This window comes from Oryctolagus cuniculus, chromosome 21 (genome assembly GCF_051225735.1).
Source record: "Oryctolagus cuniculus isolate XC-2025 breed Fujian yellow rabbit chromosome 21, ASM5122573v1, whole genome shotgun sequence".
Taxonomy (NCBI): domain Eukaryota; kingdom Metazoa; phylum Chordata; class Mammalia; order Lagomorpha; family Leporidae; genus Oryctolagus; species Oryctolagus cuniculus.
In genome coordinates this window covers 32,062,609-32,086,602 of record NC_142887.1, presented here as the reverse complement: position 1 = coordinate 32,086,602, position 23,994 = coordinate 32,062,609, and the positions used below count along the sequence as shown (strand labels likewise).

The 23,994-nt window shown below is 51.2% G+C and overlaps 1 protein-coding gene across 1 annotated transcript; it reads left to right on the top strand.

Annotated features, from left to right (window-relative positions):
* Nucleotides 1-2,131: 2,131 nt before the first annotated feature.
* Nucleotides 2,132-6,829, top strand: LOC138847460 (uncharacterized). Its single transcript, XM_089323565.1, is given in 8 exon segments — nt 2,132-2,294; nt 2,371-3,285; nt 5,547-5,585; nt 5,747-5,980; nt 5,983-6,106; nt 6,108-6,295; nt 6,298-6,487; nt 6,489-6,829. Coding segments are annotated over 8 exon segments (2,187 nt in total). The 3' UTR covers nt 6,823-6,829.
* Nucleotides 6,830-23,994: the final 17,165 nt, after the last annotated feature.

Sequence of the window (23,994 nt, the reverse complement as noted above, 5' to 3'; positions counted from 1 at the left end):
ATTAAATATTTATTTGTTATACAGAATTATTCCATCCAAGAAGAGGGACTCACAGTCCCCACAGCGGTACAAGCAGCTTTCTGTCCATGGGCAGGGGTCAGGGGGCCATCTTAGGGAGAAAGATGGGAACTGTGCCAAGCCTGAGCCATCTTTACAGTTTATTATTGTTATGTAAAAATCTACACATAGTGTCCACATAAGAATGTAAGGTACAAATAGGAAATTGTGCAAGAACCAAGCCCTTGTTTAATCGTTTATTCTTTGGCCTCAGATGTGAAGTCTTGTGGCACGTGTACGGTTTTCACATGGGGCAACTTCTCCTGCAGAGAAGCCCGGTCTCGGGAGGACAGACTGCCTTCCTTTGAGGGAAGAGGAAAGTGCAGCCATAAACAACTTAAAGAAACGGCCTTCCCCAGTTATCTGGGAGCTTCGACGAAACGCTTTTTCCTGGTGTGAGCTTTCTGGTTTAGGCTTTAATTTTTTTTCTTTGTAAACCCAGTTGAGGAAGAGATTAATGTGAGACTCCTACTTTGTTTTTTGTTTGTTTGTTTGTTTGTTTTGAATGAGGACCCTTATCACCAGGATCTCTTCCTGGGCTACAAGACCTCCAGTCTTTTTTTTTTTTTAAGATGTATTTATTTATTTATTTGAAAGAGTTACAGGGAGAGAGGGTTCCATCTGCTGGTTCACTCCCAAGATGGCTGCTGGGGATGAGGCTGGGCCTGGCCAAAGCCAAGAGCCAGGAGCTTCTTCTGGGTCTCCCTCATGGGTGGAAGGAGCCCAAGCATTTGGGCCATTTTCTACTGCTTTTCCCCAGGCACATTAGCAGGGAGCTGGATCGGAAGTGGAGCAGCTGGAACTTGAGCCGGCATTCATATGGTATGATGGCATCACAGGTGGCGGCTTTACCTGCTATTCCACACCAGTCCATTTCTAGTCTTTTGAACTTGTCTTTGACCTTAAAGTCATGTTTCCAGTACCCAGAAAAATGGGAACCACCAGCCTGTGTCTTACAAGATTGAGACACTTGAGGGAGTTTTCAGTGGCTTAATGATTCCCAGTGTTTACATATCAGTGTTACAATTTATTCATTTATTTGCTGTGACTTTTCAATATAATTATTGCTGAATGAATAGACTGTATTGCAGCATATTTAAAGAACTTGGAATGAAGTAAACATTTTATCACTTTTCTTTTTGTATTTTTTTCAACCAGCAGATAGCTCATGGGTATCAGTGGTTCTTGCCAGGAACCCCAGTGACCTCCACAGCACCTATTCCCATGCCTAGTTCTCGGTCCTCCCACACGGCTCAGATGTAGCTTTAGAAACCCGCAGTCCTTCCCTGTTGGGTTGACCATCACCCTTGCTCACGTCCACCACTGCACCAGCCCCTGCCCACGTCCTGGTCTCCCTAGCCTCTTAATGCTGAAGGTCCCCAGAACTCCTGATCTGATCTCTCCTCTGCAGTCACACTTAGCACTCGGCAGTCTCATCTGCTTCATGACTTCAGACCCCATTCCATGCTCACAAGTCCCAAATGTGTATCTGAGCCCAGGTCTCCGGCTGGGGCTCAGACTGGTGTGTTGCATGGCCTGTTGGTTGTCTTCAGTTGAAAAGTTTATCAGAAATCTCACCTTGGACAGATCTCCAAGGGAACGCTGGGTTTTTCCTCTGTGAATGTTCCCCATCGTTCAATAGCATCTCCATCCTTCTGGTTGCTCAGGTTGACCAACTTGGAGTCATCCTCAGCCCTTCTTTCATTTCCTCACGTCCAGCACCCTGTCTATCAGGAAATCCTGCAGTTCTGCCTGAGGCTGCTTGGGTTCTGACCATTTCCCTGGGTTCCAAGCTGCCATCCTCACTGTGGGATCCCTCCTTCTACCTGTGCGCTTCCACGCCTAGTCTCAACAACATGGCCAAAGAGAAGTTGCTTAAAAAGTCTCAGCAGACCGTGACATTTTTCTGCTTAAAATCCTCCAGAAACTCCCAGGTCACCCTGAATGAAAGTGCAGCAGTTGTAATAAGCTACATTAGGCCACAGCGGATCCACCCCTCCTTCCCTCCTGGGCTTGGCCTCTTAGGAGCTCTCCCCAGCTCTAGTCCATGTCCTTGAACGCTAGGGGCGAGGTCATGGAGACCAAGGACAGGATGGGCAGGATCCCGGCCGTGAATGGGCGCGGCGAGCGCCTGCTGCTGCACAAGGGCATCATGGACATCCTGCAGTCCTACAGGTTCATCAAGAAGCTGGAACACACCTGGAAGGCGCTGTCCGCGACGGGGACACCGTCTCCGTGCACTGCCCCAGCGTCTACGCCAAGCGCTTCTTCAAGTTCATGAGCAACACGGTCTTCCGGAAGAACTCCCTCAAGTCCTCACCGTCCAAGAAGGGGTGCAGCACATTGCTGGCCGTGAAGCCCCTGGGGCCCACGGCCGCCTTCTCGGCCAGCCAGATCCCCAGCGAGCGGGAGGGCACGCAGTACGACCTGCGGGGACCCGCAGCTACCCCACGCTGGAGGTCGAAGGCCGGCCCGACCTCCTGCCCTGCACGCCGCCTTCCTTGGAAGAAGCCACGACGGCCTCCATCGCCACGACCCTGTCGTCCACCTCGCTGTCCATCTCGGAGCAGTCCCCGTCGGAGCCATTTGAGCAACCGCGCGGTACAGGCGGCGCACGCAGTCCTCGGGGCACGACGGCCAGCCCCAGGAGGACCCGCAGCAGGTCATCGTGCAGGTGGAACCCGCGTGCAGTGTGGAGATCATCGTCCCCAAGGAGGCGGTCGCGGGGGTGGAGGCCGCCTCGGATCCCGCCAGCCAGGCCTCGGACGAGGAGGACAGGCCAGCCGCCGACATCTACTTTTAACTTTTATGCACTCCCAGACCCGGAGCCCAGCGCCCGCCTCCGCCTGGAGGCTCTGCCCGGCCCCTGGACTGACGCGGACGGCCGAGCCCCCAGTGCCCATCGCCGACCGGAGTCGCTGCCCGGCCCCTGGACGGAAGCGGACGGCCGAGCCCCCAGCGTCCACCACCTCCAAGCGCTGACCCGCGTACCCGCCGCTCTGGGTCCTCGCGGAGCGCACAGAGATCTCCACACTGCTGGCCCGCCCCCGCCCCATCAGCACCAGCCCGCCTGGGCCAGGTCCCCGGGGGCGGAGGCAGGGGGACCACAGGGACCAGGGAGGCCGCGTCTGCAGCCTGGCGTCGTCCAGACCCTCTGTCCAGGGACGCCCCTAGCGGGAGACGCCGAGACCCTCTGGGGACCTTGTCTGAGACTACAGAGCAACGCCGGTGGGGCGGGGCCTGCCGCAGGGGGCAGGGCCTCCCCGGAGGGGCGTGGTCGGCCGTCTAGGGGCGGTCCTGTCGTCTAGAGGCGGGGCTTCCCTGTCGGGGGCGGCTGAGCCGGGCTCCTGGTAGGCAACCCGAGGACCCCACTCCCAGATCTGCAAACTCCTTGGTGACACCCCCCGCTCGCTCCTCCTCCGTGGCTGCTAGCACGAGCGGTGGGCGGCGCCCGCACTCCTGTGCTGTACAACCTGGGCGAGCTGGGAACTCCCCGCGCCCCGCGCCCCGCGCCCCGCGCCCCTGCGCCCCCGCGCCCCCGCACCTGGCTCAGTGCAATACCCAGTCCCCAGGACCCTGCCAAGGTAGTGTCGCCGCAGCCCCTCACCCCCGCCCCGCCCCGGCCCCTCTGCTGGTTCAAGTGCATTGCCCGCGCCCACCCTGTCCGAAACCGAAGACCGCCTGCGTCCTGTGCGTCCTCAGCCCCCGCGGTCTGGGGCGCGACAATGCAGAGCGCGGCTTCCCGGCGGCCGCCCCCTCCCCAGCCCTCTTTTTACGCTGAGATGTAATAAATTGGGTATCACCGTCAAAAAAAAAAAAAAAAGCCTAAGGGCCTTTGCTCTTTTTTTTTTTTCAAAGTCAAGAACTTTTTTGTTAAAGAGTTATTTATTTATTCCAAAAGCTACAGAGAGAAAGAGAGTCTTCCGTCCACAGGTTCACTCCCCAAATGGCTGCAACAGCCAGGGCTGGGCCAGGCCAAAGATAGGAGCCAGGAGCTTCTTCCAGGTCTCCCACACTATTGCAGGGGCCCAAGGACTTCGGCCATTTTCCACTGCTTTCCCAGGCTACAGCAGTTGAGCTGGATCAGAAGTGGAGAAGTGGAGCAGCCAGGACACAAACCAGCACCCATATGGGATGCTGGCGCTGTAGGCAGTGGCTTACCTGGCTTTAGCATATCATTATCCCCTAACTGGCATTTTCATTTAATAATATATGGAGACTGTCTTTCCAGACCTATATAAACATAGATAGACACGGGTATTTTATACTTATATGCATAGTATTAAATTATGTGGACATTCCACTATTTATGAACTTATTAGGCAATTTAGATCTGATCTATGACAAATATAGCAAGCATTCTTTTTTTATTTATTTATTTTGAGAGTCATAGTTACAGAAAGAAGGGAAGACACACAGAGAGAAATCTTTAATCTGGTGGTTCATTCCCCAGATGGCTGCAATGCCCAGGGCCTGAAGCCAAGAGCCTGGAGTTTCTTCCAGGTTTATCATGAGGTCTCAGGGGACAAACACTTGGGCCAGCTTCCACTGCTTTCCCAGGTGCATTAACAGGGAGCTTGATGGAAAATGCAGCAGCTGGGACATGAATCGGAACCCATATAGGATGCCAGTGTCACTTTCCCGGGACACCACCACACTGGCTCCTAACAGACATTCTTAATAGTATAAATAACTACCATTCTTCACTTATTAATATGCCTCCTCTAAGGCTTTTGCTTTGTTTGTTGCCTTATATTTTCTCCCGCTAAGGTGTTTGATATATGCATATTCTGAACTATGTCTAATTTGTTCATTGTACCTTGGATAGTTACTTTTTAAAAAAAATTCCTTTGTTGTGGTCAGTGCTGTGGCATAGCCACTAAAGCTGCCACCTACAGTGCCAGCATCCCATAGGGGCACCAGTTTGAGTCCCAGCTGCTCCACTTCTGATCCAGCTCTCTGCTGTGGCCTGGGAAAGCAGTAGAAGATGGCGCAGGTCCTTGGGCCCCTGCACCAGCATTGGACATCCAGAGGAGGCTCTTAGCTCCTGGCTTCAGATCTGCATAGTTGTGGCCATTGCAGCCATCTGGGGAGTGAACCAGTGGTTGGAAGACCTCTCTCTCTCTCTCTGTCTGTCTCTGTCTCTGTCTCTCTCTCTGTCTGTCTCTGTCTCTGCCTCTCTGTAACAATGCCTTTCAAATAAATAAATGAATCTTTTTTAAAAATTATTTTGTTTAATGCTTTTGTTCTTGTATAATACTTTATCTTGTATTAACATTGTCAGTGCTATGTTCTTTTGTTTTCATTCACCTAAAAGGCCTCATTGTTTGAAGCCTTTTTAAAATTTGCATTTTCATTTAAAAGGCAGAGGAACAGAGGGAGAGCTTCCATCCATGGATTCACTCCCCAGGCATCCACAACAGCTAGGGCTGGGCCAGGCCAAAACCAAAAGCCAGCAACTCAGTCCACATCTCTCACATGGGGGGTAGAGAACCAACGACCTAAACCGTCATCTGCTGCCTCCCAAGGTGTGTGTTACCAGGAATCTGAATTGGAAGTGAAACCCGGGGGCCGGCACTGTGGCATAGTGGGTTAAAGCCCTGGCCTGCAGCACCGGCATCCCATATGGGCGCCGATTCAAGTCCCAGCTGCTTCATTTCCGACCCAGTTCTCTGCTGTGGCCTGGGAGAGTTGAGCCAGGTGCCGGAGGAGGAGGAGCTGGCGCGGCGGCAGAGGCGCATCGAGGGCGAGAGGGTGGGTCTCACGCTGGAGCGAGGCTGCCTGATGTGCGACGTGAACCGGCGGCTGCAGCAGCACCGGCTGGAGATCCGCGGCCTCCAGGATGTGAACCGGCGGCTGCAGGACGATGACCAGGAGCTGCGCCAGCTCTGCTGCTTCCTCGACGACAACCAGCAGAAGGGGCGCACGCCGGCGCCGTGTGGCACGAGGTGGCCCGCCCGCAGCAGAAGCTGCGCGAGCTCGAGGTGCGCCAGGAGGCCCTGCTGCGCGAGAACCTGGAGCGCAAGGAGCTGGTGCGGCTGCTGGGCGAGCGGCGGCGCAGGCTCCCGCAGCTCCATCGACAGCCAGGCCAGCCTGAGCGGGCCGCTGGCGGGCGGCGCGGCGGGCGCGGGGACCCGCGACATGGGCGACGGGAGCAGCACCTGTGGTGCTGGCAGCGGCGGCAGCCCGGACCAGCACCGCCACCACCACGTCCCACCCGCGCTGCTGCCTCCCGGGCGCTCAAGGCCGGAGTCACGCGCCGGTCCCTGGACGGTCTCTCGGCGCCGCGTCATCACCGCAGCATCCCCAGTGGCTTGCACGATCCATCGTCCACCTACGTCAGGCAGCGGGAGTGCAAGGTGAAGCTGCTGGAGGGTGACAAGCTCCCGGCACCCGCGGGCCCCGGAGAGTTCCGGACACTGCGGAAAGGCTCCCCAGCTCGCCGCCCTGCCGCCGCCCTGCCAGGACACCCTGCCAAATGGCCCGGCCTGCCCTGTGCCTGAGCTGCCCTCGCCTGCCTCCTCCGGCTACAGCTCTGCCGGACAGAAGCCCGAGGCTGTTGTGCATGCGATGAAGGTCCTGGAGGTGCACGAGAACCTGGACCGGCAGCTCCAGGACTGCTGCGAGGAGGACATGAGCGAGAAGGAGAAGGCCATCGGCCGCGAGATGTGCAACGTGGTCTGGAGGAAGCTGGGAGACGCCGCCAGCTCCAAGCCCTCCATCCGGCAGCACCTGGCTGGCAACCAGTTCAAGGGGCCCTTGTAGGGCCGCTCCTCCCCGGCCGTGAACTGGCACGCCTGGAGGCCAGACGCTGTCTTCCTACCTGGGGGCGCACTGTGCATAGCATGCGGCGTGCCTGGCCTGGCCAGCCTCCATCTCCCACCTCACTCACCAGCAAATCCAAAGACGAGAAGCTGCCGACCTGTCTGTCTCTGGGCCCCAAGCCCCGGCTACATTAGCAAGAGGCCCGAGGCTGCTGCTGCTGCTGCTGTGATGGCCCCTGGCTCCTGGGCCCCGCCCTCCACAGGGGCCCTCACCAAGCCTCCACCCCGCTGCCTGCACAGAGACCGACCCCACTGGGGTCCTGGCGCGCATGACACCACCTCTGCCAAGCCTTCACCTGCCCCGGCTCCCTGAGCACTGCGCTCCCTACGTCCTGGACAAGGAAACTCACCAAGTCCCTGGCTGGCCACAGGCTGTTCTGGGGTTCAGGCCCTTTCCTGGACCCCCCTGCTGTGCCCAGCTGCCCTGCTGCTCACCCCCTGCCCCCCAAGACAGCCGCCCTCTCTGTAACGTCCCGTGCCCTGTGCCCAGGGCTCGTCCCTTGCTGTGGTTTACACGATGGGCCCGGAGCCCGGGGCAGTCCCATGCAGTCTCTGAGCCGAGCCACGCGTTGTTCTCTCTGGAAAGTAGCACTGGGCCACGGCTGGGCCTGTGGTCACCTGTGGCCTCCCCCAGGGACCCGGCCACACCCTGGGTCACTGTGAATAGAGCCGTGGGAGTGCAGGTTCTGGCTTTAATTTGCCGAGTGACCAGCAAGTCACTCAGCGTCTCTGGGCCCCTGAGGTCTCCATGGTTTCCTTCAGCCCTGCTCACGGTTCGAGCCCACACAGGTCTAGTGGGCTGGGTCGTGTTCACAGCCATGGAGCCGATGGAGAGGCTGCTGGGATGGGTCGGGCCCTAGCTGTGCCCTGCCACCTGGCGGCCTCGTCGCGGGTACCATCACCTCCCCTCTGAGTCTCAGGGCTGCCGGCCACTGCCGAGGAGGCTCCGTGGGTCAGCTGTGAAAGGAAGGCAGGAACTGACATGTGAGGATGAGGCCCAGAGCGGGTGGTCATGTGGGCAGTGCGATGAGCTCCTGGGTCCTGGAGCCCTAGGACCGGACGGGCCACCTTGCCCACACTGTTTCAGCACCTTCCTCACTCTTCCACAGTACTGAGTGAGGTGCCCAGGGGCTGTGTGTGGCCGGCAGGTCCCATCTGGACCCCTGTGAGGCCTGGGGATCCAAGGCACGGGGTTGTTCCCACTGTGTATGCCTGCGGCACCGTTGGGTCCTAACTCAGTGGAAAGGCTCATGGCCCAGGGTGTGCTGAGTGGGCGCTGAACAGGGGACGGGCCGTGTGCAGTTCCAGGGAGCCCTCTGAGCTTTTTCTGGAAGGAGCTTCTATCACCAGGGCTGTGCTCTTGAAGCTGGGTGAACACCTGCTGGTCATGGCACTGGGCGATTCCTGCCCAGGTAGGCAGCTGGGCTGGGAGTGCCAGAGGCACCTTCTGGGTCCTGGAATCCACAGAGCCACAGAGCAGCCCGGGAGTGGGTGGGACTGCAGCTGCCCGGAGCAGAGTGTGTTGTGTGCCCATCAGGCAGCTGGGCCACCACTGAAATAAGCAATAAGTAGACTCCTGGGACCAGTCAGTCCCCTGCAGGTGGGCCTTGAAGCGACCTTCCCTTCCAGAGGGGAGTGACCCTGTCCCTAAAGCTGTGTGGTGTCCAGGGACCCGCGGAGCACATCCTGAGAGCCCCCCTGTCCCTTCCTGCCCCTGCTGGCAGTCCCTGGTTTGGGAGGGTGGAACTGCCCGTGCGACACATCTCAAATGGAGCCATGACTGCGCGCCTGGGTACAGCTGGCGGCCGTAGAGCCAGCGGCTGGGGCCTCAGGCGGCCATTTGGCCGTGGCTCAGGGTGATGCCCAGCTCTGCCACTAGCAGGGCGACACGGGGCCAACCCCTCCCTCTGGAGCCTCAGCTCTGAGCCCCTCGTTGGGCTGGGGTGCTGAGACCTTCACCGTGAAGGAGGCCACTGGCCCAGCCCCACTCGGGGGCCTGCCACCCTGAAGTCAGAATCTGCTGAGTTTTTAGGCGGGCGTGTTTCTATCCACGAGTTCTTGCTACACACTGGTGTTTAAAGAGAAAAAAGTGACCTTTCATTTTTTTTTTCTTGAGACTTGAGAGTGAGCAAACTGCATACCACTGATTTTTTAAAGAGCAGACTGCACGGCTGTGGAGTGGCACAGGTGTCTGTTCACGCTGTGCGGGAGCAGCGCTGGCTTCTGAGGCGGTGCCCGCGGTGAGACCTGCAGCCGCCCGCACACAGCCGTGCGGTTCCCGGCCTGTTTCTACCTTCTGTTGAACCACTTTGATTTGGGGAGAGAAAAGAATAGATATTCGAGAGGCAGAGTTACAGAGAGGCAGAGGCAGAGAGAGAGAGAGGTCTTGCATCCACTGGTTCATTCCCCAGATGGCCGCTATAGCCGGAGCTGGGCTGATTCAAAGTCAAGAAACAGGAACTTCTTCCAGGTCTCTCACATGGGTGCAGGGGCCCAAGGACTTGGGCCATCCTGCACTGCTTTCTCAGGCCACAGCAGAGAGCTGGATTGGAAGTCAAGCATCAGGGACTCAAACAGGAACCCTACATGGGATGCTGGTGCTGCAGGTGGTGGCCTTACCAGCTACACCACCAGCGCCATGGAGTAGCGGGTAAAGCCATTGCCTGCAGTGCTGGCATCCCTTATGGGCTCCAATTCAAGTCCCAGCTGCTCTACTTCTGATACAGCTCTCTACTGTGGCCTGGGAAAACAGCAGAAGATGGCCCAAGTGCTTGAGACCCTGCACCCGCATGGGAGACCCAGAAGAAGCTCCTGGCTCCTGGCTTTGGATCTGCACAACTCCAGCCACTGCAGTCATTTGGGGAGTGAACCAGCAGATGGAGTCCCTCTCTCTCTCTCTCTCTCTCTCTCTCTCTCTCTCTCTGTAACTCTGTCTTTCAAATAAATGAATAAATGTTTAAATTAAAAAAAAGTTTTACATCCAGTTATTCTCCTACTGGTACTATATTACGGGCAGGTTTTCTGTGTCACTGAGTAGAGATCTGCTTCATTTTTCTGTTTTTATATTTTAATAAACTTTTTAACTGTAAAGTACACAAATAAGAGTGCAAAGACTAATAAAAGATCAAAGTAAAACCACTCTGGTACCCAGTACGCAGGTCAAGATGTTACACTTTTGTTTCCTTCCTTCCTAGACTAAAATTGCTGTTTTTCTTGCCTTATTACACTGGCTAGGACCTTAGTATAGTGTTGACTAGAAGTGGAGACCACAGGGTAGGTTTGGGGACAGTAGTTTAAATGCCACTTCAGATGCCTGCATCCCATAATGGAGTGTCTGGGGTTGAGTCCACTTCCAGGTCTAGCTTCCTGCTAATCTGTACCCTCCCAGGCTGCTGCTGATGGCTCAGGCACTTGGGGCCCTGCCATCCACATGGAAGACTTGGGTGGAACTCTGGCTGAAGGCATTTGGGGAATGAACCAACAGATGAAAGATCTCTCTCTCTCTCTCTCTCTCTCTCTCTCTCTCTCTCTCATTCTGCCTTTTAAATGAACAAAAAACAAACATTTGTTTAAAACCAAAAGTATGTATTCCTTAATCAAAGTTCATAAAGACTTTCCCATTTTCTTCTAATAACTTAGTAGTTTTATGTTTCACCTTTTTAAAAAATCCATATGGATTTTATTTTTATAAATGCCATGAAATGTCTTTATTAGTTTTTAGTTACTCAGTATCCTGTCATTGACTAGTCGTGGTGCAAATGACCCTAAACCTGTTTCAATTATCAAGGTTATTTCAAAGGAGTATGGTTTAATATGCCAAATAAAATTTGTTTACTTGTTTAGTTGAACAGGCACTCTAGTGCCTTTCAGGGAAATTTTTTTCCTTTAATGATAAAAATTTGTACCACTTAGGATATTGGGGAATAAATGCCATAGACTCTTGTGGAAAATTTCAACAATGAAGTTTTGTAAATATCTTGTTGGCATTGCATGAAATTCATTCATGTCATAGTCAAGATTCTTGAACTAAATTGTGGTGGTAGTTCCAACTTAGTGTAGGCAAACACGTACTTCCTTGGTTCACATAGCTAAAAGGGCCAAGAGCACACTACGTTCAGGCATAACCAGATCCACGGTTCTGAATGAGGGGCCGGCGCCATGGCACAGCAGGTCAAAGCCCTGGCCTGAAGCACCAGCATCCCATATGGGCGCCGGTTCGAGTTCTGGCTGCTCCTCTTCCAATCCAGCTCTCTGCTGTGGCCTGGGAAAGCAGTGGAAGATGGCACAAGTCCTTGGGCCCCTGCACCCACATGGGAGACCCAGAGGAATTTCCTGGCTCCTGCATTTGGATCAGCGCAGCTGCGGCCGTTGCAGCCATCTGTTGAGTGAACCAGTGGATAGAAGACCTCTCTGTCTCTAACTCTCTCTGTAACTCTGTCTTTCAAAAAAAATTTTTAAAAAACAGAGTTCTGAATGAACCAAGTATATGTAAGAGCTTCAAATTATCATGGTCCCTGAGAGCCTGGTGGAGGGAAGCAGTCATTCTCAGTCCCTTCAGCAAAAGAATCCTGGAGCAAATTCTGATTTGCCCAGCCTGGATCTCATGTCCAGTCCTCATATATCCGTTTTTGCCCAGCACACAGGGAATGTGGGCCAGGCCTGAGTCCCGTACTGGACTGGAATGGGAGGCAGTTTGACTGGATCCCCCCAAACTACCCAGAATGGGATCCAACTGGAAAGAGAGATTCTGCGACCAGAAGCAGGCAGAGAGAGGTTGCTGGGCGCACAAACACCAAGGCCTGTTCCTCTTAGTACATAAGGCCTGGACTGTGTCACTCTGATGTACTTTATGGATGAGACACAACCAATCCCAGTGAGTCTGGTTTCGCCATCTCGGTTCTTCAGTCATATGTGAACACTCTGTTTAAGGAGCTGACGAGTGTGATATTTTTCGGCCTTTGTTGAGTGGGAGGATACCAGGAGCTGCTGAATAAGTACTTTGATGCCATCCCCAGTGTCATCAGTGATGGCAACTGGACTGCCAAGCCAGAGTGCTACCTCCCTCGCCCGGATGCTTTCCACATTTTCCGTGATCCCGTCTCTGGGGACATCCCCTGGCCAGGACTCCTCTTCGGTGTCTCTTCCCTCACCTTCTACTTCTGGAGTGCGGATCAGGTAATTAGAGGCCTTGTCACTAAAACCACTGCTCATGGGGTCTTGGGGGTGTGCCCGACATTCCAGGCCCCAGCACAGTCTGCAGCTAGAAGGAACTGTGGACCTGTCCACTCCGTGGTCAGATTTCCCCGACCAATTTGTATTTATTGCCCAAATAGCAGTGTAAGAAGTTCCATGGAAATGCGATTTTCAGGGTGGTTGTTTGACACAGTGGTTCTTGGGATGTCTGCATCCCGTATTGGAGTGCCTGGGTTTGAGTGTCGGCTCCACTTCTGATCCCAGCTTCCTGCTCACGTGCAGCCTGGGAAGCAGCAGATGAAGGCGCAAGCAGCTGGGCTCCTGCCAGCCACGTGGGAGACCTGGACTGAGTTCCCAGCTCCTGGCTTCAGCCATTGCAAATAACTTAGGGAGTGAATCAGTGGGTGGAAGATCTCCCTCTCTCTCTCTCTCTCTCTCTCTCTCTCTCTCTCTCTCTCTCTCGCTGCATTTGTCTCTCTCCATTTCAAATAAAATGAAAATAAATAAATACAAATTAAACTGTTTCTTCCACAGCCCCATCTACAACATATCAACTCTTGAATTTTTCCTTCCTATTTTGTCTCAAAAAGCACAATTTTGTTGGAAATGAAAAATGGCTATTTTGCTCTGCTTGTAACAGTGATACATTCTTTTAAAATATCATTCTAGTGAAATGTACATCAGAAGAATGATGATGATGCATCTATGTGACCATTACCCCAGTTAAGAACCAGCACATAGGGGCCAGTGCCGGAGCACAGTAGGTTAATCCTCCACCTGGGGTGCCAGGATAACATGAGCACTGGTTCTAGTCCCGGTTGCTCCTCTTCCAATCCAGCTCTCTGCTGTGGCCTCGGAAGGCAGTGAAGGATGGCACAAGTGCTTGGGCTCCTGCACCTGCATGGGAGACAAGGAGGAAGCACCTGGCTCCTGGCTTCAGATCGGCATAGCTCTCGCCATGGCGGCTGTTTGGGGAGTGAACCAATGGACAGAACACCTTTCTCTCTCTGTCTGTCTCTCTCTCTCACTGTCTGTAACTCTACTTGTCAAATAAATAAATAAAATCTTAAAAAACAAAAAAGCAGCAACACATAGCCATTACCTGAGAATAAAAATGCCACATCCTCACTGGCAGAGAGTCACACTATAAAGAAAAGTTCAAACATGAAATCACCAAAATCCCATCAGAAAGTGATACACAGTATCTTAGTGAACCTGCTGCCAGAAGCCTTTTAGTGCATAAAGCAAATAGGCATGTATGCATTATTTTACATAACTAGAATTATGCTGCTGCTGTTCTCTGACATCTCTTGCTTTTCTTTTAACTCATAAACATGTTTCAAACATCTTTTCATGTCAGTAAACATCTATAAACATTTTCCTTTTTAGGGATTTTTAAAATTTTTATTGGAGAGGCAGAGACAGACAGATAAAATAAAAAGTGCTCCCATCTATCTGCTGGTTCTCTGCCCATCCCCAGATGCCCACAGATGGCCAGGGCTGGGCCACACAGAACTGGGAGGCAGGAACTCAATCCAGGCCTCCCGCATGGGTGATGGGAACCCACCCACTTGAGCCATCACCTGCTGCTCCCAGAGTGCACATGAGCAGGAGTGGGGCTGGGACTCAAACCCAGGCACTCCACATGGGTGCACGTGTCCTGACAGCACCTACCCAGCAGCCTGAGTGTCCACCTCAAGACCTCATTTCAGGATGGTAGCCCCTCTGCTGTGTATGGCTACCAGAACAAAGTCAGCAGTGAGTTCACGGGTGTGATTTCCAGTGTTCACCATCACAGTCCCTGATACTGCATTCTTGGGTGTGATCTCTGTTCCACCTGTCTGACCCCTAGTGACCTTATATACTTGGTTCTTCTGATAAGTAATGCTTCTAAATGACATGTCCTAATTCTTTATCATTTATGTACACAAATGCAAATTTTTTAAAGATTTATTTATTTATTTGAAAGTGTTACACAGAGAGAGGAGAGGCAGTGAGAGAGAGAGGTCTTCATTCTGGTGGTTCACTCCCCAATGGCCGCAAGGGATGGAGTTGTGCCAATCCGAAGCTGGGACCCAGGAGCTTCTTCTGGGTCTCCCACACAGGTGCAGGGGCCCAAGGTCTTGGGCCATCTTCTACTGCTTTCCCAGGCCATAGCAGAGCGGGATGGGAAGTGGAGCAGCCGGGTTTTGAATTGGCGCCCATATGGGATGCCGGCCCTTCAGGCCAGGTCGTTAACCCGCTGCACCACAGTGCCAGGCGCACAAATTTAAATTTCTTCTTTTTCAGCTACCTAGATACTATCATTAATACTAAAAACTCTGGGCCTGTGCCGCGGCTCAAGGCTTATCCTCTGCCTGCGGCACCAGCACCCTGGGTTCTAGTCCCGGTTGGGGTGCTGGATTCTGTCCCAGTTTCTCCTCTTCTAGCCCAGCTCTCTGCTGTGGCCCGGGATCGCAGTGCTTGGGCCCTGCACGCCATGGGAGACCAGGAGAAGCACCTGGCTCCTGGCTTCGGATCAGTGTGGTGTACCGGCTGCAGTGTGCCAGCTGCAGCGGCCATTGTGGGGTGAACCAACGGAAAAGGAAGACCTTTCTCTCTGTTTCTCTCTCTCTCACTGTTCACTCTGCCTCTCAAAAAAAAAAAAGAAAAAATATTAAAAACTTTATATAAATTTTAATTTATGTAGTATATCATCTATGAATAATGAAAAGCTGAATCTTTGTTTCTCTCCTTGAGCCTTTAGCTTCTTTGTCTTTTCTCACGGTGCCAGCTTTGATGTCCACATGAAACAACATTAGCTGTAGTCAGAGATGTCAGTACTCCCTCTGGAAGCAACCGTGACAGAAAAGTCAGAGCCCTCCAGAATCCAAGCGGTGCAACTAACAGGCTAGGTTATACCATGATATCAATTTGTGTATCTTAGTTGTTTAAAATTTTTTATACCAAGCAAATGAAATATTAACATTCTTTTCAAGCATATTTACATTTAAAAATTGGCCATAATTAGGTTATAAAAGAGGTTTTAGATTACTAATCAGTGGATAGATATCAAACACTGTGTTCAGACTAATGAAAATTAGAAAGAAGAAGCTAAAGAACAGTTTCTAAAATCGCTTGAATCTGAAAATTAAGTAGCATGTTATTAAGTAGCTGGTGGACTGGAAAGTCAAAAAATCACATTTAGAACTGAATGGCAATGAAAACACTGCATGCCAACTTTTTTTTTATCATTTATTTAATGAATATAAATTTCCAAAGTACGACTCATGGGTTACAATGGCTTCCTCCCCCCATACCGTCCCTCCCACCCACAACCCTCCCCTTTCCCACTCCCTCTCCCCTTCCATTCACATCAAGATTCATTTTCGATTATCTTAATATACAGAAGATCAGCTTAGTATACCTTAAGTAAGGATTTCAATAGTTTGCTCCCACACAGAAACATAAAGTGAAAAATAATAGATGATTTTTTTAAATGATGATGAAATCAGATCAGACCTATTGTCATGTTTAATCCCAGTGAGAGTCAAGTTGGGAATTGATAATTTCTTTTCTTTTCTTTTTTTTTTTACAGAAGATCAGTTTAGTGTACATTAAGTAAAGATTTCAACAGTTTGCACCCCCATAGAAACACAAAGTGAAATATACTGTTTGAGTACTCGTTATAGCATTAAGCCTCAATGTACAGCACATTAAGGACAGAGATCCTACATGAGGAGTAAGTGCACAGTTACTCCTGTTGTTGACTTTACCAATTGACACTCCTGTTTATGGCATCAGTAATCTCCCTATGCACCAGTCATGAGTTTCCAAGGCTATGGAAGCCCCTTGAGTTCTCTGACTCTTATCTTGTTTAGACAAGGTCATAGTCAAAGTGGAGGTTCTCTCCTCCCTTCAGAGAAAGGCACCTCCCTCTTTGAAGACCTGTTCTTTCCACTCGGATCTCCCTCACAGAGATCTTTTTGCCAGAGTGTCTTGGCTTTCCATGCCTGAAATACTCTCATGGGCTTTTCAGCCAGATCCGAGTGCCTTTAGGGCTGATTCTGAGGCCAGAGTGCTATTTAGGACATCCGCCATTCTATGAGTCTGCTGAGTATCTCACTTCCCATGTTGGATCACTCTCCCCTTTATTTATTCTATCGGTTAGTGTTAGCAGATACTAGACTTGTTTATGTGCTCCCTTTGACTCTTAGTCCTTTCATTATGATCAATTGTGAACTGAAATTGATCACTTGGACTAGTGAGATGGCATTGGCACATGCCACCTTGATGGGATTGAATTGGAATCCCCTGGTATGTTTCCAACTCTACCAATTGGGGCAAGTCAGCCCGAGCATGCCCCAAATTATACATCTCTTCCCTCTCTTATTCCCACTCTTATGTTTAAAAAAAAGATTTGTTTATTTGAAAGTCAGAGCTACACAAGAGAGAAGGAGGGGGGGAAGAGAGAGAGAGAGAGAGAGAGAGAGAGAGAGAGAGAGAGAGGTCTTCCATCCTCTGGTTCACTCTCCAATTGGCCACAGCGGCCAGAGCTGCACTGATCTGAAGCCAGGATCCAGGAGATTTTTCCAGGACTCCCACGTGTGTGCAGGGGCCCAAGAACTTTTACCATCTTCTACTGATTTCCAAGGCTACAGCAGAGAACTGGATTTGATGTAGAGCAGCCGGGACTCAAACCAGCACCCATATGGGATGCTGGCACCACGGGCGGCGGCTTTATGGGCTACACCGCAGGACCGGCCCTTTGATACATTTCTAAACCTATCTTCAATGCATAAATTCCTGGGAAATTATGTATTGGCATTTTGGGCAAAAGAAGAAATTTTGTATGCAAAAATAAAGCAATCAATGACTAGAAATAGTAATCAAAGCATCTCTCCCAAAGCTCTAAGCCAGATAGCTTTGCTAATAACGTCTACTAAATGTCTAATCTTTTACAAGGTGTTCCAGAAAATAAATAAAAGCAAAAACTGCCCATATCATTTCGTGATTCCGGGGTAATCTTGATTCCAAAGCTGTGAGGAAAATACAAGACACCAAGCCCGGGGGAAACCTCCTGTCGCAGGGGTCTCACAGTCTCTCAGCCTGGGTGCACTGATCAGGGAGTCGCCTGCACCGAGGTAGCCGCAGCCCGGCACGGGCCGTGCAAGCAGAGGCACTGGTGAGCGGACTGCAGGCCGCCGCCGGGATCTGGCGAGGGTCCAGTCCAAAAGGCAAGGCCAACCGACCCTGGGAGGACAGAGGTCAGGTGGGGGAGGGTGCCTGCCGAGCCCCGGTGCAGGGAACCTGGTAGAGAGATGGGGACCTGCCTGTCGGGGCTCCCCGGGCAGGCGGGGTCCAGGTCAGGCGGCCTTGCCAGCAGCGGCTCCTCAGGGCGCTCGCGGGCAGGGGCGTCACGGGCGGCGGGGCTGCTCCCTTCTCCCCGGGCGCCGGCTGCAGGCACCGCTGCTGTCAGCGCCCGGCTTCTGGGGCAGCCGGGAGGGGCGGGACACTCGGGCTTCCTGGGCCGGCAGCCGCCGGGTCGCAGGAGCGCCCTCTTCAGGCAGGGAGCTGTGGTGCCGCGCTCCCGCTGTCCCGCATCAGTGCGCAGGCGCAGAGAACTCCCCGCACCACCTCAGGATGCTCAGCAGCCGTGGAGCGGCTCAGGGATGGCCCCCAGGGCTGGCCGCCTTTGCACAGTCGCCAGCGTTCCTTTCTGATTGGTTGGTTGGTGCCTTCCACGGTACCCAATGGAAGTGAACCTCTCAGGAGCCCTCATTTGAATAGCGGGGCTATAAATGTGCTGCCCGGGGCTGCGTCAGCCATATTGTGGTTATTTTCTGAGACGGAGGGTGTTCGCCTGCAGGATGTCCAGCGCGCCAGGCTTGACCTTCAGGACCGGAAGACGCTGTGGAGAGGCCCGAGGGCAGAAAGGGCCGGCACACGGACACGAGGGCTCCAGGTGCCGGGCGGGTCCGCCTCCCGCCTGGAGAACATCCCGGTGCCCGGTGCCCGGTGCCGCGCGTCGCGTCGCCATCCCCGCGCTGCCCCTGAGGCCCGGTGAGTCCTGTGGTCAGCGTCTGAGGGGGCGTCGCGGGGTGGGGGTCGTGACCGGAGGCCCGGGGCGCTCTCCCGGGGGTGGGAGCCGGGAGGAAGCCTCCAGGACGCTGGGAGTGTGCGTGTCGGGGACTCGGTGCTGCTCGGGGGGCGGCTGGTCTGCTGGGTGTCCTGCTGCGGGTGCTGCCGGGGCGGCGAGTTCCTGGAGTTGGAATAGAGGGAGGAGTTTTTGTTGTTGTTGTTGGTCATGGTTAAATTCCATGTGAGAATTACGACCTGCGCTGTGTTTTCATTAAGATTGTGTGTGTGTGTGTGTGTGTGTGTGTGTATTGTGTAAGGTTTCCTTGCAACGCTTCTGTTTGTCATGCTTTGGGCTTATCGTTGGGGAAGTTTTGGGGGGGGGATCATGTTACGGCTTGTGCGATGGTTTTTACAGTGAATAGTATTCATATTTAGCGCGTGTTCTTGCGGTGTTGTTGCGGTGTTGGTTTGTATAACTGCGTGGCTACTGAAGGGCGTCCTGAAACTTGGGGGTCACGTGTTGGGGTTTTGGGTGCCTTCCAGTTGGGCGGGTGTGTAGAATGATGTGAAGGTGGGTGGTGATAAGGTAGAAATTGTTACTGGGTTTTAGAATGCAGAAGATGGAGTGACTTGAGGTTGAGGAAGTTGGCCTTTGTGGTTGTCCAGCTGTGGTGTCCTAGTGATGAAAGTTGGTTAATGTGGGTGCTGGTGTGGTTGGTTGGTCATCGTTACACTTTTATTTTTTTTTTACTTGATTTTTTTAAATTTTTACTTGAAAACTTTTTTTTAGTTTGTCAATTGTTTGTTTGTTTTTGAGGTAGCATTCTTGGTTCCCATTGTGGTCGAAGGCTTAGTGCTGCACCAAGTGAAGAGTTCAACAAGTACAGAGTGAAAAGCCCATAGCTGAGCAGGAGTGTAGGCAAGGGCTGTAAATGGTCATCAGATGAAAAGGTTCTCAAATTCATTCATAAATTTTAAAAGTCACAGAATCATTAAAACTGTAGTAGTGTCTAATTCTTCACTGTGACAGAGATTGAAACCAAAGTTTGTGGGGCCAGTGCTGTGGTAAAGCAGTAAAGCTTCTTCCAAGTCTCCCATGGGAGTGCAGGGTCCCAACTCTTGGGCCATCCTCCACTGCCTTCCCAGGCCACAGCAGAGAGCTGATCGGAAGTTCAGAAGCCAGGACTCGAACCGGCACCCATATGGGATGCCGGCACTGAAAGTCACAGCTTTAACCCACTGCGATAAGGCGCTGGGCCCTCAAACACTTCTCTATCTTGATTTAGGTGCATATTGTGTTTCTATTTTATCTAACCCCTGTAGGTGTTTGAGTTTGCTTTTATATTTTCATTAGCCTGCTGCGGTTGAACAGGCATTATTCTGAGACATTTTAAAACACAGATTTCAGATTTAAATTGTTAGACAATATAGAGCTAAAAGGAAGAGAGATTGGGCCGGCGCCCTGGCTCACTTGGTTAATCCTCTGCCTGCGGCACCAGCATCCCATATGGGTGCCGGGTTCTAGTCCAGGTTACTCCTCTTCCAGTCCAGCTCTCTGCTGTGGCCCGGGAGTGCAGTGGAAGATGGCCCAAGTGCTTGGGCCCCTGCACCCGCATGGGAGACCAGGAAGAAGCACCTGGCTCCTGGCTTTGGATCGGCACAGCGCCGGCCGTGGTGGCCATTTGGGAAGTGAACCAACGGAAGGAAGACCTTTCTGTCTCTCTCTCTGTCTATAACTCTACCTGTCAAAAAAATTTTTTTAAAAAAGGAAGATAGATTAATTTTATGAAGCTGAAGATATTAATGCTAAAACTTAGCAACTATAGCATAGAAAATAATAAAATTAAAGACTAATCTCATTTTTAAATATCAATGCAAAAATGTTAAGGTAGTAGACATGAATCCCAAAATACATTAAAAATGATAGAGCTGGGCATTGTGGTACAGCATGTTCAATAGTCACTGCTTGGAATGCCCATGTCCGCTATCAGAGTGCCAAATCGAGTCCCAGCTGCTCTGTTTCCAATCCAGCTGCCTGCTAGTGCATCCTGGGTGGCGGTGGATGATGGCTCAAGTGCTTGGGCCACTGCCACCCATGTGGAAGACCCATAGGGAGTTTCTGTCTCCTGGCTTTGATCTGGGGCAACTCTGGCTATTGTAGGCACTTGGGGAATGAACCAGTGGAAGGTTTCTCTCTTTTCTCTTCTCTTCTTCTCGCTCTCTTTCTCTCTCTCTCCTCCCCTCCCCCAAAAGTAGATGAAAATAAATAAGCATGTTAAGAAAACACTGCATGGGCCGGCATTGTGGCATAGTGAGTTAAGCAGCCCCCTGTGACACCAGCATCCCATATGGGCACTGGTTTACATCCTTGCTGCTCCACTTCCAATGCAGCTCCCTGCTAATGTACTCAGAAAAGCAGCAGAGGAGGGCCCAAATGCTTGGGCCCCTGCAGCCATGTCAGAGACCTGGAAGAAGTGCCTGGCTCCTGGCTTCAGCCTGGCCCAGCACCAGCTGTTGCAGCCATTTGGGGAGTGAGCCAACAAATGGAAGATTGTATGTGTGTGTGTGTCTCCCTTTTTTTCTCTCTCTAAATCTGACTTTCAAATACATAAATAAATCTTTAAAAACAGAGAGATGGGGCCAGTGCTGTGACAGCAGGTAATGTGTGATGATTCTGACTGCTCACCATCTTCACCAATCTTTTTTTTTTTTTTTAAGATTGATTTGTTTGAGAGGTAGAGTTACAGACAGTGAGAGGGAGATACAGAGAGAAAGGTCTTCCTTCCGGTGGTTCACTCCCCTAATGGCTGCAACGGCTGGAGCCATGCCAATCTAAAGCCAGGAGCCAAGAGCTTCTTCTGGGTCTCCCACGCGGGTTCAGGGGTCCAAGGACATGGGCCATCAGGTACTGCATTCCCAGGCCATAGCAGAGAGCTGGATTGGAAGGGGAGCAGGCAGGTGTTGAGCCGGCACCCATATAGACTGCAGGAGCTTCAAGTCGAGACATTAACCTGCTGTGCCACAGCGCTGGCCACTTCACCAATATTTTACCATCTTTGAGCTACATCAGCTGACCACATACTGTGTATGTGGACCTACTTTTGGACTCCATTTTTCTGCAGTAATCTGTCCTAATGCTAGCCCTAAAGTGTCTTGATTGCTGTCCCTTTACAGTAAAAGTGTTAAGTAGGCAGTTTTACAGTTTCGATGTGTCTCCTCCAAAATTCAGAGGTTGAAACTTAATGGCCAGTGTGCTGGCTTAAGTAGTAGGCCTTTAAAAGGTGGTGAGGCCATTCAGCTTCTCCTCCCATAAATGGGATTAAGGCCCCCACGAGAGCAGCATTAGATTAGGTTCTCTCGCCCTGCCACCTTCACCAGCCCATACAGAATCCGTAACTTTGGGACATCTCCATTCACTTGGATCTTCTATAATTTCTCTGCTTTCTAGTTTTCACTGTGTATATTGTGCACCTAAATTCATTGCTACGTATTCTATTCTTGTTGGAATTGTTTTCCTTCTTCTCTACTACAACTATAATCTCCCTTTAAGCCCTGCTTTAGCTGCCTCTTGGAAATTTTGATATATTGTGTTTTCATTTATATTCAGTTCAAAACATTTTCTAATTTGCTTGTGTTTTCTTTGATCCATGGGTTACTTGCAAGTGTGCTGTTTAATTTCCAAGTATTTGGGATTTTCCTTACTCTCTTGTTATTGATTTCTCACTTCCTTCTCTGTGATCTAAACATATCCACTGTCATATTTGTCTTGAAATTAATGATACTTCTGTATTCGTACTGAATTTTTGTCTCCCTCTTCCAGAGTGTATTTGTGTATTTCTGTGTGTGTACACACACTCAAGTATTCAGTGTCTTCTATATGAAAGAAGGATATTAAAATCTTCCGTTACAGGTTGGGTGTTTAGCCTAGCACGTCCCATATTGGAGTACCGGAGTCTGATAGCTGGTTTCAACTGAGGACTGCAGCTTCCCGCTGGTGCCTTCCCTGGGAGGCAGCAGTAAGGGTTCAAGAAGCTGGGCTCCTGCACCCTGATGGGAGAGAGACATGGATGGAGCTCCTGGCTCCAATCTTCATCCTTGGCCCAGCCCTGGCTGTTGTAGGCATTTGGAGAGTGACCCAGTGGATGAAAGCTCTGTTTCTCTTTCTCTCTCCACACTACCCAACAATACATATTTAAATTAAGTCTTTAGTTATGATTTTGTAGTTGTCCTTCCCTCCTTCCCCGTAATACTTTTTGTTGCTTCATAAGTGTTGGAGTTCCGGTATAAGGCACTTACACATTTATGCTTATTCTGGCTTCTTGAGGAATTAACCCATCAGTCATTGTGCAGTGTCCCCTTGTGTAAATCTCTGAGTGTGCCCCCTCCCTTGACGTTTGCATTGTTATTACTTTAGCCCACACCAGCTTTCTCATGCTTAGAATTTGTCACATCTTTAATCTCTGCATGTATTTGAAGTGAGTCCCTTATAGAGCAAATATAGTTGGATCTTGATTTTTTTAAATCTATTCTGACAGTTACTGCCTTTTAATTTGAATGCTTAGTTCATTTGCATTTTTTAAAGATTTATTTATTTTTAGGCAGGGAGAGAGAGAGAGAGAGAAAGAGAGAAAGAGAGAAAAGGAGAGAGAGAAATCTTCCATGTACTGGTTCACTCCGCATGACTGAAGCTGTAGCATGTCCGGGGCCAGGCTGAAGCCAGGAGCCAGGAGCTTTTCTGGGTCTCCCAGATAGATCCAGGGGCCAAGCACTTGGGCCATCCTCTGTTGCTTTCCCAGGCCATTAGTAGGGAGCTGGAGCAGAAGTACAGCAGCAAGAACTCAAACCGGCTCCCATAAGGATACCAGTGTTGGAAGCAGCAGCTCATCCCACTATGCCACAGCGCCAGCCGCAGGCCGTTTACATTTAACAGCATCATCAGTGTGGCTAGAAATAAAATTTAATATTCTATTTTAATTCCTTTTTGTTCTGGAAATTCTTATATATGTTCTTAACCTATCACAGCCTACTTCCAATTAATATTGAGCCACTTTATGTAATAAGAAGTCCTTTGACACATTTTCCCCTTCCATCGCTTTGATTATATTTTTTAAGATTTTGTTTATTTATTTGAGAGCTAGAATTACATACAATGAGAGGGAGAGAGAGAGAGAAAGGTCTTCCTTCCACTGGTTCACTCCCCAAATGGCCACAATGGCCAGAGCTACACCGATCCAAAGCCAGGAGCCTGGAGCTTCTTCCAGGTCTCCCATGTGGGTTCAGGGCCCCAAGCACTTGGGCCATCATCCACTACCTTCCCAAGCCACAGCAGATGGCTGGATGGGAAGAGGAGCAGCTGGGACTCGAACTGGCAACCACATGGGATGCCGATGCTGCAGACAGAGGATTAACCTACTGTGCCATGGCGCTGGCCCCAGATTATTTTTGTCATATTTTACATCTGTATACATTGGAGACTCCTACACACAGTCATATAATTTTTTTTTTGCTTTATTGCCTTTTATAAAATTTTTTTTGAGAGAGTGAGAGAAAGTGCTCCCCACCAAGGGTTCACTCAACGAATGCCTACAGCGGCCCAGGCTGGGTCAGGGCCAACACCAGGAGCTGGGAACACAATTGACATCTCCCATATGTGTGGCAGGAGTCCACAGCTGGGCCGTCACCGCTGCCTCCCAGAGTCTGCATCGTGAGATGCAAGAGCCAGGAGCCCAAGCCGGGTGTCAGACCCAGGCATTTTAATATAAGACGTGAGCAGCTTAATTGGTGTCTTATTTACTAGCCAAATCTCGCCCATTATTGACTTTTAATGAAATTAAGATACGAGATAGGTGTTTGGCATAGT